General features: G+C 41.7%; 1 protein-coding gene across 1 annotated transcript in view; it reads left to right on the plus strand.

The window, feature by feature from the left end:
- Nucleotides 1–232: 232 nt before the first annotated feature.
- Nucleotides 233–15,553, plus strand: part of LOC103374178 (kinase suppressor of Ras 2-like) — a gene marked incomplete at both ends in the record, with an annotated part of 63,824 nt that continues 48,503 nt past the window's right edge. Inside the window, 2 exons of the mRNA XM_008304218.1 lie at nt 233–268; nt 1,249–1,750. Coding sequence (XP_008302440.1) covers nt 233–268; nt 1,249–1,750 — 538 coding nt within the window. The remainder of the gene's footprint in view (nt 269–1,248; nt 1,751–15,553) is intronic.

Consider the following 15,553-nt stretch of genomic DNA (forward strand, 5'->3'; position numbering starts at 1 on the left):
CGGTCAATTGCAGTTTTTGAAGACGGCGAGGTCAATATTGGCCACGCTTGGCCATGCATGAGACGCTGCATCTGCTTATGTGTAATCGGGATCAATTCTGCCGACATTATGCTTTGTTGTGCTGCACGGCCCTTTTGGCTATGCATAACTGCAGATGGAAAGACAAGCATTTCAGCTGTTTCTCTTCCAGATCAATAAACACATTCTTTTTTTTTTTTCTTTCTTTCTGAAGAACAACTTGAGGAGGATAAATTGCACAGTAACGGAGGTAAAGTATTGTCATCCGAGCTCAAAAACACTCATTTCGGCTGCTCGCTTTCAAGTTTTTTTTTCTTTTTCTTTTTTGTTCCGTCTTTCTCATTCGACTGAAAGTTTAGTTCCAGTAAAAGTTGGCTTGTGTTATGACTCATGCAGCTTTTTGCCCTGTTGTGTTTTCGCGCGCTCGTCCATTTCTCTCATTCTCCTGCTTCATCCACCGATGCTTAATCTGCTCTACATTAGCATATTTGAACACCACCGCACTACTAATATGTTCACATCAGATAACGGCAAAGTTAATTCTTCATTACCTAAATTGAACACATTAGCTTGCTGTAAATGTCTGCCTGCTTCCAGGATTACTTACTGCTGCAATCAAGAAATAACGCTAATGGGTGTTTTAATATTAAATGCACAGCAGGAACTAATTTAGTTAAACTTGATACACCATATTACGCACAAATATTCACCCAAATTATGAAGACATGCATTTTATGTTATTTTTTTTTGCTTCACCTGGGTGGTATCCTGACATGCAGGCAGTTTTAGTTGTAGGTTTCTACAATAAAGGCGCTCTCCTGTGCTGACAAAATATTTTAAATTCAAATTCAGATATTTTTTTTTGTCATAATAGCACAGCTTCAACAGTTTTCAAAGCGAATTACTCTCCTTTATAAAGCTGTTCTACCGAACATTAAGAGGTCTGTAGAGTCACCATGACATTGTTTCTGGAGATGTTGCTCTTTCCTTTTTTAAAGGTCATTTTTAAAAGCTGTGAGAACCATTAAATTCCATTTATTTACACGGCGTAACAGGTGGAGGTAGAGACCTGGGCAAATTAAACTGAAAGCACTTGCATGGCTGGATACCACCACGGATACCAAAGACAGTATGCTGATTTGTAGTTTGTTTGAGCCCCTAAAGCATTCATTTTGTACTGTATGTTACAACCAGGTGTTCTGCTGTCTCCACTTCTGTGCTCTTCAACAGGGAGCCAGGCGAAACAGGACTGGTCCATCCAGTGGCCCACCTCTGAATCTGGAAAAGAAAACACTCCGGTGTGCCAGCCAGAGGCCAGTCAGTGGATTCGTTTCCAGCTCTCCCAAAGCCCCAAAGTCCAGTCCAAGTACAACCAGCACATGTGCCACAGCCCCCAGGCCCTGGCTCCCCCTTTGTACGCCGATCGGCTCACCGTCGACAGCCCCTCCACCGGCCTCTTCCCTCCCCTAGACTCTGGTCACCGCTCCCTGCCCCCGTCACCCCGCCAGAGGCATTTTGGCCACACGCCTCCTCGGACTCCCTTGGTGGTCAACACCATGACCCCGCCCGGCACTCCCCCCATGAGGCGAAGAAACAAAGTGAAGGCCCCGGGAACGCCGCCTCCGCCGAGCCGCAAGCTCATCCACCTGCTGCCGGGCTTCACCGCACTGCACCGCAGCAAATCCCACGAGTTCCAGCTGGGGAACCGCTTGGAGGACACGCAGACACCAAAGTAAGTGCTGCACACTTGTGGACTGTTTTATGGAGCTTTGTGTGTTTACTGGTGAAAGAAAGCGTCTCTGTATTTCTGGTATTTGGAAGAGGGGATTGGATGTTGATATCATTGGCAAACTGTGAGGAGAAAACAATAATAGTTGATTTATCGAGCTAAAATTTCATCGATACTATGATTAAAAAAAGTTTTAAGCAGATCAGAGCTGGTCGAGCAGGAAGCTGATGATGATTTGAGATGGAATAATCCAAACTCGAACTGAGGCAGGATGGTTTTAGTGTTTCGGTGTCAAAGTTATCTTTTACTATAAAGTGTCTTTGGGACAATATTCATAATCTAGTCAATTTCAGCAGATGGTCCGCCTCAAGCAAACATTCAGAGCCTCCGTCGCGGCCTCTGCCTGCTCTGAACGAGGTCTCACGACGTAATTCCATCTGATCCGAGTAGTTTAGAAAGGAAGTTTGGACCCCACCTTTCCTTTCAGCAGTTTTACTACAACATAATCATCCACCAGACCCCAATCAGATTAATTCCTAGGAGGACATCATTGCCCATAAAGAACCAATGGCCTGTCGGTAGAGATAAGGGGCCTTCGGGCCGAGTTCCTGACTGGCCGTCCCTACGTCTGGTGCTATGCTGATCAGATTTGGCCACGGACAGGGTGCACCACTGCTAGGTAATCAGGAACCAGAGTCTGCCTCAGGAGAGCTGCACTCATTTTGATAATGCCATTAGATGACAGTGCCCTATCACTGCTACACTTGGTAAGTTAATATTTAGGAGTTGTCCCCTGCTTTTACGGTGGCCATCTGGGTTATATGTGATGTGCGCCTGGTCGGGGCCGTGTCCACACATGTCGGTGGGTATCTGCTCAGTGACGAGTGGATCATAGCTGCAGTGAATAGGCTCAAATGGCATTAGAGAATTGATTACCGGTCCCCGAGCGCTGATAGACTGCAGGCTGCGAGTTGAGCCGCTCTAATCAATAGCCCGTGTGTGCCTGGAAATGTTGCGACTCATCGAGACAGGGCAGATCTGCTGGCTTCTCTGATAGCCAAGAACCGCTCATAATACATCATAATTGGTCGGTTGTTGAGGACGGCTGCTGGCGAGCGTCAGGTTGGTTGTTCAGTCGTGGCACGAGGTTGGGTCGTTTGTTTCGTATGTGTATGTGTGAGGGAATTGGCTTCACTGCAAAGTTAGTTTCTGTTTTTTCCTCTCCATGCAATCATTATATATACCCGAAGGCTGGAGATTACACAGTTTTATACTTTCTTAAGATTCTTCGTCTGGTTTTTCATTCAGGATGGAAAAACAACTTGCAAACATTTCACTGGAGCTAAAAATAAATACAAAAAAAATCACACAAAATTTTGTACTTTTATTTCTGTTAAAAGATCCATATTATCCATATTGTCCCTTATGACTAAACTCAGGGTTTTAATAAGCTCACAGTGCTCCATAGGTCCTCATTTTCTTGTGCTTAATTGCCTGGCACTGTGGCCAGGACACAATAACCAGGGATTACCCTCTGACCCCAAGAGACATTTTTCTCCCTTTATCTTAATGAGATATGGCCTAATATCTCATTATCACTGCATAATACAGCAGAAAGTCAATGTAGCTGAATATGCAAGACTACCTAGCGTATGCTGATGAAGGATCAACTGAAGTTTGGTTTTTACTGCAGACAGATAAGTGACATTATAGTTTTTAAAAATGTAATCATCCCCCAGTGCCGTCCTTTTGCCTTGGAAATGTTTAGCTATGTAAGAGTTGAAGATAAAGCAGGAGATTCCTTAATTGATAGCATTATACATGAACATATGAATGGAAATTAATTGTATTCTTCTTCACCAGAACGTGTTCTCTCTTCTGATGCATGTTAAAGCAAGAAAAATGTAATTATATATGTTTATTGTTCCTGTTTTTGATCTTATACATGAATTAAAATCATTTTGCAATATTGGTTCCATCACAAATAGTCGCTAAAGTTGGCTATCAGAGCATCTGAATTGCCTTTCTAATGCATAATAACCCCTATTTCAATGTTTTTCATTTCCAACTGCACAAATATTGAGTCTCAAATATGTGTTCTTTTTCTGCAATCATGGCTTGAAAATTGTTTCGGGTTGCTCATTTCGATTGCAAAACTCGGCGAATGCCGCGGTTTGCCTGCGTGGACCCTCATCTTCCGCTGCATAGCTTTGTACTGCTCTGTTTAATGTGTTTCTCTGTGTGATAATGTGTTTTCCTTTTCAGCTCGCAGTGAACCACATGGTTTTCTATCACATCCATAGAAATAATGAGCAAATTGCCTCCTTACTGGAGTGTTCAGCATTATCTACGAATCCAAGAAAGTCTCACCCTGAGATGAAACAGCTGCCAATTTTGCAAGTCAAAATGCATGAGAGAAGCAAACTTTCACCTGTGTGGGGAAATTGGAGTGTTCCTTCTCACCACCTGTCAAGCGCCAGTCCAAATATATTCAGACGTGATTTGGTCCTCTGTGTCCTGATAAAGATATTCACGTCTGTTTTTTCTTTTTTGTCACCAGATGCTCAACTGTCTTTGCTTTTAGCCGTTTTCAGCTGGGTAGACAGGGTCATTTTTGACTGCGCTCAGTTTTACAAGTGACTGAGCAGAAGTTCTACAGAGATGAGGTGTTCGTTCTCAGTAGGATTAGTAGGTCGCTAATGTATCCACACTGTGGAGATTAATTTTTTGGGAGACACATTATATTGAGATCAGACAAAGGATTTGGTGAATAGATTTAATCTGGCTGGAAATGACATAAACAAGTGACACAAGACAACAAGACATTGTGTTGTTAATGGTAAATTTGACTTATTTCTATGATTTTTGCTAAAAATGCCATGTCCATAACTGTTCCTATCCTTTCATGTTGGTCAATAGCAAAGCCTTTATTTGCCACCACCACAATCAAAATGTTCTTAGCAGTGTTCATAAGCTTTTTGCATGTCTCCACTGGGATTTTCAGATCTTTGAGGCTGGAATTCCTCCTTGCAATCAACTAGGTCTTGAGTTTCTTCCACAGCTTCTCAACAGGATTTAGATCTGGACTCTGGCTGGACTCCTCAGATGTTGTTTCTTCTTATTGAAAGCTCCAATGATGCTCAAGGCCAGGTTTTTCTGCAGATTTCCTGATGTTTTCCTCCAGAATGTAGTCTTCCTTTCTCTTCATGTGGTTTTGCTTTGGCAAAGTAACTTGGCCCATTGGGTAAAAGCATTTCAATCCCTTCAGCATGCTTGGCCATGGGGTTGGTGTTCTTGAGGTTGAATGCTTCTTCTTTCTTACGCCAAAACAAAGCTGCATCCCTATGTCCACACAGTTTAATTTTAATCCTATCCAAGGATAGAGCTTCCTTTTTTTTGGGTCTCGGTGAGTTTTTGAAAATGCTAGGCATGTTTTTGTGTACCTGTCTTGGAAAACCGCCCTGAACACCTTGTGCAGTGTCTGCTTTAATGTCTGCTTAAGATGTTGGTACCAGAACTGCTCAGATTAATCATAATGGGCTTGTGGTGAACCTTGAATTCTTCTTGGCCTCTTGAACTACCTTTCTTGCCATTGCAGAGGTCACGTTTGGCTTTCCCACCACCAGTTTGAGATTTTTCCCGGTTTTGAACTCCTTGCACTTGTGCTTAAAGACACTTGGATATTATTTTATCGCATTTTCCCATCTTGTGAGCAGCGGCTGTCCTTCACTGATTGACTCTAATAGAAGCGATTTTGTGTTAGACATGACTTGAACATTTCTAGTTACTGACTAGAGGACCACTGTGTCAGCTGCTCTCAATATATAGCACATTAGAAAGCACAGAACATGGTACAAAACTACCAGAACCATTTCAAATGATATAGAAGCTGCATTGTCGTAGAGAGTTCTGACACTTTCATAATTACATGGCATTTTTAGTAAAAAAAAAAAAAGATCTCCAACACAATGTCCAACTATATCTTTTATTTATGCCATTTGCAGCCAGAAGAAACCGATCGGTCAAAAACAACTTCACTATAAGATCAAATTGGCGTGGGTATGAATATTTTTGGGCTTAACTGCAGATACTGAGCACGTTCTTCTTGTTCCTATGGTAATGACTCGGGCTCTGTTTGATAGATGTAAAGTAAAAATAGATCTCCTGGCATGACTTTAACAAGTAGCATAATCGTACCAATTAACATGTGAAATCATTTGGAAGGGATCGCTTGTCTTTCTTCGACCGTGGAAGCCATTGAAGAAGTCGAATCCTGATGTCTTGGTCGAGCTCTCCATCAGCATCTAAGAGCTCAGATTTGTACGTAGCTGACTGATACAACAAAACGTTTCTGCATTGGTTTCATGTGCATTTTTGGGTGTTAAAACAATTCCTCTCAGCCAACAATTCAGAAGATCACTGAGAAAAAAAAAAAAAAACAAGCTTAAAAGCCAGAAGCAAGAGCGGTTCAAGTAGAAGTATTAGTTTTACAGGCAACCCTCTTGTTTACAGCTGCACCTTCTACATCAATTTGTGATGACTACAAAGCAGCAAAGCACATTCCCCGTCCTGCAATTAATGAGTCGACTCCCTGCGTGATGAAAAAAATATGCTGAGTTCAGGGATGTTGCCAAGTTTAGGGGAATTAGGGAAGTAATTAGTTTAAAATTAGTCTGAGTCATTCAGTGTATACTGGCAATAAATATGCATATACAGTAGGGGACTACAGTTCACATTTAAATACTCAATTTCCATGTGTTTGATATTTTTTTTGTCACGAAGACAGCAGTCTCAGTCAGCAAATACTCGGTTTTATCAACTTTATCTGCCTTTGTGTGTAAAATGTGATCAATTTAAAATTCAGAAACAACCCCAAAAGCATAATGTTATAAATATTTGGCTGCATGTGGCTCAGATGCCCTCGTAGTGAAATAAATACAGAGCAAAATGCAGCATTTTGACCTCATCAGTTATTTCAGCAGTGGAGCCATATTGCAATTCAATTCAATTTTATTTGTATAGCGTATATTTACAACAACAAGTCATCTCATAGCTCTTCACAAGGGCAGAGACAGAAACACCCAACAATCCAAAACATCTGGATTCCCTATAAGCTTCAGCAGTCTGCAACAGTGGGAAGGAACCGAAAACCCCCACAGGGGAAAAAAAACCTCCGACAGAACCAGGCTCAGGGAGGGACGGCCATCTGCCTCCACCGGTTGGGTGGATGTAGGATGAATTATAACATTTAGTTTACAGTTAAACAAGTTATTAGAAGTTATTGTCCTTTTGTAACAGGAGGCATCATGGGGGGGGAGCAGGATGCAGAAGGTGAAGCCAGCGGCTGTAATTCAGGAGCTCCAGATCCAGAGACATCCACAGAGAGAGCAGGCGCAGGAGAACCTCGGGGGGAGCCACAGAGTTAGTCATATGTAATGGTGATAGGCAACTATAGAAACATATACATGCATACACACACATATGTATATATATAAAGAGGAGAGGAGAGAAGCCCAGAGAGGAGAGAAGTCCAGGTGTGGGGAACCCGCACAACAGTTACACAACAGATATGGGCATTTTGGTTCAACTTGATTCAAAGAATCCAACAACAAGATGTGCTCTAGGCCCAAGATGGTGCAGATATTTGCATTGCATTAGATATTACTTTAAAATCAACTAGAGGATTAAAGAGCACTGCTGTATCAGCACACTGCAAGTATTACTCTTTGCTTTATCGTGATAACTGAAGCATCTGCAAGTGTTGCTGAAGTCACTGTTAATCTCAGGTGACGTCATCGGCCATGTCTGGTATATAATCGATTGCAAAACACACCATGAGATGTGAGTCATCAGATGTTTCTGGATTTCCTTTTCAATTCGCCTTGTTGTGTTCACATCTCCTCGACAGAGAGAGACGCAGACAATTACATTCTTCTATTAATGTATTTAACATCTTGTCAGGAAGGTGAGAATTTCCTAATGACTCCATCCTTTCCCCCTTCATTTAGTAATTTGACTTTGAAATGTGAGAACCACTTTCTGCTTTCAATCAATTTCTACCCACCCCACTGAGCCATTGCAAACACAGAATCGCACGCACACACGCCGTAGGTGGCACATACACATTCGCACAATTAGTAAATCAATCAAACCAACAGTGCCCTTTTTTGATGCACTCCAGAGATTTGCTAATCATTCTCTAATGTCTCTTTCAAGGATTATTCTGTTTTCACTGTTGGAGTGAGAAATACTGATTCTTCAGCCTCAGACCTCCGAATTAATCCAGCTGGAACACAGTAATGATATAATGATTAAAAAGCGATTAAAATGAAATATTTGATAAATGTCCCATGCAGGAGGAAACAGTGGAGAGTGAAACAGGAACTAAAGCAAGAACTGTGAGAAATTCCTTTTTAGATTGGCACCATATATGAAACAATTTGACCAGTAGGTCTGATAACGGAATGAACTACAACATATGTACTTTGATTTTTGTTAAAGAAGTAAAATAAAACAAGAATTTGCCATAAAGAGGGAAGAAAGAATTACAACCCCCTAAAAATTACATTAAAAAAGATCCAGGTCCTCGCACATTAAAAAACACACAGCTTGCGCCTTCTCATTTCTCAGTCTGTAAATCCTTGATTCCTTTCCTTGACTCCTCTCCTTTCATCTTATTCCCTCCCACCAGTGATGTGAGTCGAGGAGGTGAGGAAGAGACATGAGGAGTTGAGGCAACAGGCAACTAACAAAACGAAGCATCTTCCCTTCAGAGCTGTTATTTCAAAATGACGCCTTTAAATATGCCACGTGGCACTTCTGCATCATCCGTCTGTTATTTCGTTGAAGCCTATTTTATGATCTCTCAGATGAGCATAGAGTGCCTATAAATTATGCACTAATTATGCATTTAGTTTTCTACTTTTATTGTTTTTCCAACATTGAATTGTCTCTCAAGAAGTAATGAGTTTCATTGGCTAAGATCGGCGATACTGTGCATACGACAACCAGTCAAAGCTTTACAGGAGGATGGCAAAGAGACAGCAGCTGTTGAGTTTGCCAGAGGGAAAGTAGTAGAAGTCAGCTGTAAGACTGTTCTTTAGCATGGTGAAATCAAGACTGAGCTTGTTGCTATGTTTATCGAACACCTACACATCGTCACAAACTCACCATCCCCACCGTGAAGCATGGTGGCGGCACCATCATGTTGTCAAGGTGGAGGGTAAAATGAATGCAGTAAAGTATAGAGGAAGCATCTGCTACTGACTTGAAGAGGGTTAAATCTTATGCAACAGTTTATTTCAAGTTTGACATTATTTGACATTACTTTGTAGAAATGTCTTTTCACTTTTTGGAGATTCTCATCATCAAAGTCAGATTAAATGAACCAGATTCTACGCTGAAAAGTAGTTAAAGGGGGAAACTTCCACAGGAGGTGAAGACTTTTTATAGGTACTGTAGATTAACATTTGTCAGTCAGAAAAAAAAACATAAATACAGATTGCACAGATGCACTCAAGCAACAGCAGTATCAATATATTGCATCTTTATATAGCATACTGAAGGGAACTTTGAAAGGGAAACGCTTTTAGAAATATCAACTCTAGGAGACTAAAAATCTCCCCCCCAAAATGCCAAATGGCTTTTTACACTCACCCCTGGCATCAAAGTAAATAACTTCAATACCTGACGCTCTTTAGTGTTGAATCACTCCCAAGTTGTACAAACAGCACACCTATATTTGGCCTCTCAGTCCCAAAGTCTCCTTTTAGTGAAGCCTACAGAGAAACACCAACAAAAGCATTCAAGTCGGTACACAACATAGGTAGTATTGCAGATTATGAAGCTGTTACAGAGGGTAGGTTTGTATCAGTCTTCACTATATAGCAACTCTTAAAACTGTAAATTACCACAGTGAAAATTGCTTTTTGGGTCAGGTTTAGGACACAGACTGTATAAAAGATGGACGTAGCTACCGTGACGTCACCCGTTGGTTTCTGCACTGAGAACATGAAGCCAGGGTTTCGCTACTTCCTGGTTGACATCTTGGATTTTTGGAGCCAGTGACGCAAAAATCGTCGGAGGGGGGCGGAGCCATAGGAGCAGCGATTGGTCAGACGGATTGAGAGGCGGGCCCTCTCTGCCCGCCCTCATTTACCACCTTCTGCTCGCTTCATCTGTATGGTCGCTGCCGACTGTCAATCAAGCCAGCCACGCCCCTTGATCCGCACGACGATTTTTTAAAAATTCAGTATTGATTTATTTTCAGATTGGCCACCTGATCTCTGGATTTGACCATGAAAACTAATAAGCAAAAAATCCTGAACCTTTCATGATCTGTGATCACTTCTTTTCCAATTCCAGTCTATGGGAGCCAGGGCTTTTTGGAGCCAGCAGCTAGTGGACGTAGGGATATTGCAGGTTTTTGACACTTCTGGGTTGGCTTCATTTTTCAGGGCCGGTTGCTACGTCCATCTTTTATACAGTCTATGGTTTAGGAGCAGGAGGGTCTTCTGACTAGTTTGCTTGATCATTGAGGCCCCTCATGTAAGGGATTTGGTGAATATATTGCTGTCAGTGATATTGGAGTGTTTCTTTTGGATCATAGTGCTGCTTAATAGACATTTCTGTCCCACAAACAGTAGCAACACTCAATTTTTCAGGTTCAATCCTTCAGAATCATTCCCAGAAATCCACTAGAAATTTCTTAGAAAAGTGCTCTCTCTTTGTTCTTTTTAAGTCTCTGCTCTCACATGTTTTCCAACTGTCTGTTTTCATTTCTGTCTTTTTTTAAATTAGTGAGCAAGTGTGTGTGAAGGACACAAGTTGAAACGGCCACGATGCCCTCTGTTGACCAGTCACCGACTCTAACCGCTCATAGTTTTTGGTCTATAATCCCAAAGGAAGGATGTTTTTAGGGACTGTCGATTAAGAAACTGGTTTTGTCTCATTCTGTCCGTGAAAAAACAAGGTGTTTTAGAATTTGCAAGGCACACTGGGTACCTGCATTGAAAAAGTTTGTGCAATGATATAGAATCTTGGGAGAAAGAAAAATGCAGATTTTTCTGATGGATCAAACTTTCGTCAAAGGACTTCTTCTTGCCCGGGAATCCTTTGGTAAACATTCACAATACCAGCGGAGAGAAAATAGCTTTTTTTGGTTGCTTAAAATACCTCCATGAAAAGATTATATCTCACGCTGTAGAGGTTGAAATATTTCTTTGCGACCTGCAATAGCTGTTTTGCAGTTCTACTCAGAAAACGTAAGTGCGCCGGATACCCAGCACCACTTAAACTTTAATTTCTAGGCAGGAGTGCAACAGCAATCTCATTTTGCTTATGTTGCACCCAACTCTCTCCCTCTCCCCACTCTTGTTTTTCAGTGTCTCTCTCCCTCCTCTCCCTCTCTTTCCTCTCTCTCCATGCCCTTTTCAAAGTGGAGAGAGGCTCTTTGGGCTGGAGTGTCAATTAATGAACCTCGTTGTCTATGTTAATGAGTAGTAGCATGCGTGCGTGGAAAAGGCCAAGTGAGTTTTCAGTCTGTCACAGTCCCACTTGGCTCGTCACACCAAGATCATTCTGGAAAAGTGGGTGTGTTTGTTTTTCCACCGTCTCTTGTCTTGCCTTCCCCCTGCCAGTAGAAATGGTAATATCATATAGTTAATGCCACCTTATGAGACTTTCACAGCTTTTTGAATGTTAAGCACTTTCTTATTGAATTGGATGTTTGCTAATAAATCACATGGTGCCGGGGGTTGGCGTGATTCACCCTCTGCTTCTCTCAGGGTAATTCTACCATGCAACACTCAGGGGAAGCAAATTTGCATCCCTTCCATGACTAATTTAGCTGTTTGCTTTCATTGAGCTGGTGTACACATCATATATTTCTCTCCCCCTTTCCTTTCCCCTTTCGTTCTCTGTTTCCTTTTCTTTCTCTCGTCACCCCCTCTCATTATGCGTCTCTTTTGAGAACCTGTCAATGTGTTATTTTTCATTCATCCGTAACATCTACCGATTCAGTCACAAAATGCGTTTTTTTTTTTTTTTTGGATTTCGTTTTCTGTGGTGCAAAGGAAACTTTGCCGCGATCGAGTGTCGAACATCGCAAGAGAATTCACTACGATGTGCTGCAGACTTAAAGGTCCCACATTGTGCCCCTTTTCAGCAAATTAATCAAAGTCTCACATGTTCCCAGAATGTGTCTTTCATTATTTTTTTTCTCGCTCAAAATACCGCAAAGATGGTTCGTTTTATCGTGACTGTATAAATCCTTTTTTTAGCCTCATTCTAAATTGGCTGATTTAGTGTCTGTAGCTTTTAATACTGCTAAATAGTTTTACTTTATGACGGCTGACATAGACGTAAGAGAGCACATATCGCTAATATCACAGCACAGCCGTTGTTCTACACTCATGTGTATAGTGAGTTTTTGCAATTATGAAATCAGTAATTTAGCGGTGCATAGCAGCAGCAGCTTGGAAATGGCTCTGAAATGACTGCTGTTTAACGTGTAGCCCTAATTGGCTGCGTTTCAGTCACTGTTTCGTACTCGTTTCACTGTCAGACAACAGAAAATATGTAAATGAGAGCAGATTTATTGGAAATTCGGCTGTATTAAAATACATTATATATGAGCACAGGGAGCAGGAGAGAAGCAAACAGATGTGAACACAGACAGAGTTTAGGTTGCACTGAAGCACAACAGGTGACATGAGAACACAGGAACACATCCACTCCTTGTTTATTGGTTTCAAATTGGTGTTAAAGATTTCACCGTCTCTGAATGTCTGTCAGCTTCACAATTTCCACAGAGCTCTGACCTGTAAAGCTAATGGGTAATGTTAGCCTTATTAGCTCTACATTGTGCTATAACTAAGGATTTTCCTGTTGTTGTGATGACACTGCCATCAGTAATTAAAGTAATATCCTCAGTTCCTTCGATGCGGGGAGTGCATGAAGACTCTTGTGTTCACTCTTGCAGCCAACAGCAGAACATTTGGTGTGCTTTTGCTCCTGGCAGGGAGATTTGAGAGTTTAGAGAGTTTAGAGAACAGGAGCAGCTCTAGAAAGTAAAGAAACCTGGTAGATTGCAAGGCAGCTGCTCACTCCGAGTGGCTCATCTGAAAGCAGTACGGGGGCAGGATTGTACAACGTATGTGCTTAACAACTATTGGTGTCTTCATATTGTCCAGATTTTATTTACAAGTTGTTAAGACACATACAAAAAAAACAATAAAAATGCATTTTCAGACCCCTCAGTCCTGTCAGCTGCCACCCTGCTGCTAGTTAGCGGTTTGTCCCTCCTCTAACCTCTGTCCTTAAGAGCATCCCAAAAGTGCTAATGTTCAGGGATTCTCTGTCATCAGGCTGTAATCATTTGGCTTGTGTCGCTCAGGTTTTTACATCTGTTTATTTCTGAAGGCATCCAACACAATGACTTCAAGACCCCACTGTCTGCTTACTAAAATATTCCAGACGTTAATGTGATTGATGCTGATGTTGTGAGACAATCAGCTTTTAGTGGCCATAAACATTACTTACAGTCATAGTGGACTACATTCGACATTGTTTATAAAGATTACAGTGTGACATGATAAAATCTTTATTTATTTTTTCATTTAGAAGTCAAACTCAATAAATGTCTTTGTGCAAGTGGCTGTAATTTATATGGCAGATATAGACCTGTTTGTTTCTCAGGTAATGAAAGAGAATCAACATGTTCTGAAGAACATCACATGAAAATGAAAAAAAAATCTTATTGGCATATGAAATTAATATAACAAAACACAGAAGTGCCACGAAATGACCTTATATGTGCCCTGTTGGATATGAAAGTTAGTTTTCTCTTGGCGCTGCTGGATGAAATAGGAAGGTCTATTACTTTTGCTGACCCGCTCAGCTGTAGCAACTGCTGTCCTGAGAGGGCAGTTGAATGCTGTCAAACTACACCCACACAGTCCTGAAGTGAAGATGTATTGTTAATAACAATGTCTTTTCCACGGTTTAGCTTTAATTGTGGCTCAGTAATATTTAATGACTTAGATAATAACTAGAAGAGTTTTCAGAGTTGTTTTTGGCTTTGGCTGTGTTTATCTCATCCATTTCCTGCGTTGTAATTTTCATGAATGTAGCTAGCCGTCTAGCTATGTCGGTGAAATTCCCTTTTTTCTTAATCCTCACCTGCTAAGCTGTGATTGGTCAACTGGTTCTCCACCTGGCTGAAACATCCGTCACAACGTTCGAGCTGCTTAACGAAGCGGCTACACGCCGGAGGGGGGGCCGATGGTTCAGATGTCTGGGGCCGAGTTAATCTGGTGACATAGATTGAAGCAGAGGCGGCGTTTCTATGGTTACCTGTAGTTTAACACACCTCGAGCAGTGGTTCAAAACGGGGATTACACTGTTGACTGGAAGTATGCTTGAGCTGTCCAATATGGGATTAGACAGCCATATGACAACCACTCAGAAGGAGGCACTTGGCTGTTGGCTGTGCTGTTGATTTGTTCACATGTAACATCTGAAAACCGGTACAAAAAGTAAAAACATTTCACTTTGTTTAATCAACTGAAATCACTCCTTAATACCGAGCTTTGTTTCAAACACCGATCTGTAAGCGGACTTATATCGCCTTTCAAAAAGTCACTGAAACATAAGATGGCGTCTGATTGATGCTTCAGCCTCCCAGATGATCCACATCTCCACATCACCCAGCGACCTCCGACCTCTGAGGACTATTGGTCCCACATGTTGGACATTGGCTCTGTAGTTAAGTGTATTCCTCAAAGGCACGTATGTCAGAGCGGTGAAATAATGTATTTGTGTGTGAGGAAAAAGAAAGCGTGGAGGGGGCTTTTTTTCTATGTGGACAGAAGCTCATCCATGTTAATCAGGGCTTTGGCCCCTTTGCCATTAATGATAATTCAGGTGAGAGGGGATGTCAACACCAGGCCGTTAACAGCCAGACGCTCCCATCCCTCCCTCCCATCCATCGGCCGTAATGAACGCTCATCTCGGCCTCCCCCGGCGGCCCAGAAATTGGAGTCATGATTATGAATTTATATGAGTGTTTAGGAGAGGAGGTTCGCCCAAATGCCACTGTTGCTGATGGAGAATGGATTTATTAGGCTGATGGTTTTTCGGCGGTGATTTGCGAACGAGTGGGAGCTTGTTGGTGCGGATAACAGGATTCAAGTGGGTGATTAGAAGTTATCCTTAAAAGTTTGTGTAATTCTTTTCAAAGAAGATGGAAAAAAAAAAACAAACAAGGATCTTCAAGAAATGACCAAGTTGAACACAGGAAAAATGTCTTGCATTTACACTGTGCTCCGGGCCTTTAGTTAATTTTGTGGTAATCTTGTTTTTCTTTTGATTTAATTACATGAAGTTTCCTGACATGATCATTAAAGTTTCATTCCAATCTGCCTCATGGGAATATTACATTTGGAGTGTGTGGAAATTATGTCAAACATCACTTTGAGAGAGACCGAGCAAACTAGTGCGGGCCGAATTGACATCTGCTGTCTGATTTATTAAACTGTAGATTATGACTGTTTTACTGCGCAACGACCATAAAGCGAGTTATTGCCATCATTTATCGTTCCAGCCATCAAGTGGAGGCTTTCATGTCAGTGTTTCTCTTTGATGTTGAAGTCGCAGACAGATATTATCTGCTCCAGGTTCCATATTGTCCCTGACCCCCCCCCTCCGTTTCAGGCTTGCTGTCATTTACTGCTCTGCTTGTGCTTCAAAACTACCACTTAACCCGCACAGCTGTGGGCCAGATAGCTGTTCTCGCATCCAGCGCTC

The sequence above is a fragment of the Stegastes partitus genome, unplaced genomic scaffold, assembly GCF_000690725.1.
Source record: "Stegastes partitus isolate 25-593 unplaced genomic scaffold, Stegastes_partitus-1.0.2 Scaffold2170, whole genome shotgun sequence".
Lineage (NCBI taxonomy): Eukaryota > Metazoa > Chordata > Actinopteri > Pomacentridae > Stegastes > Stegastes partitus.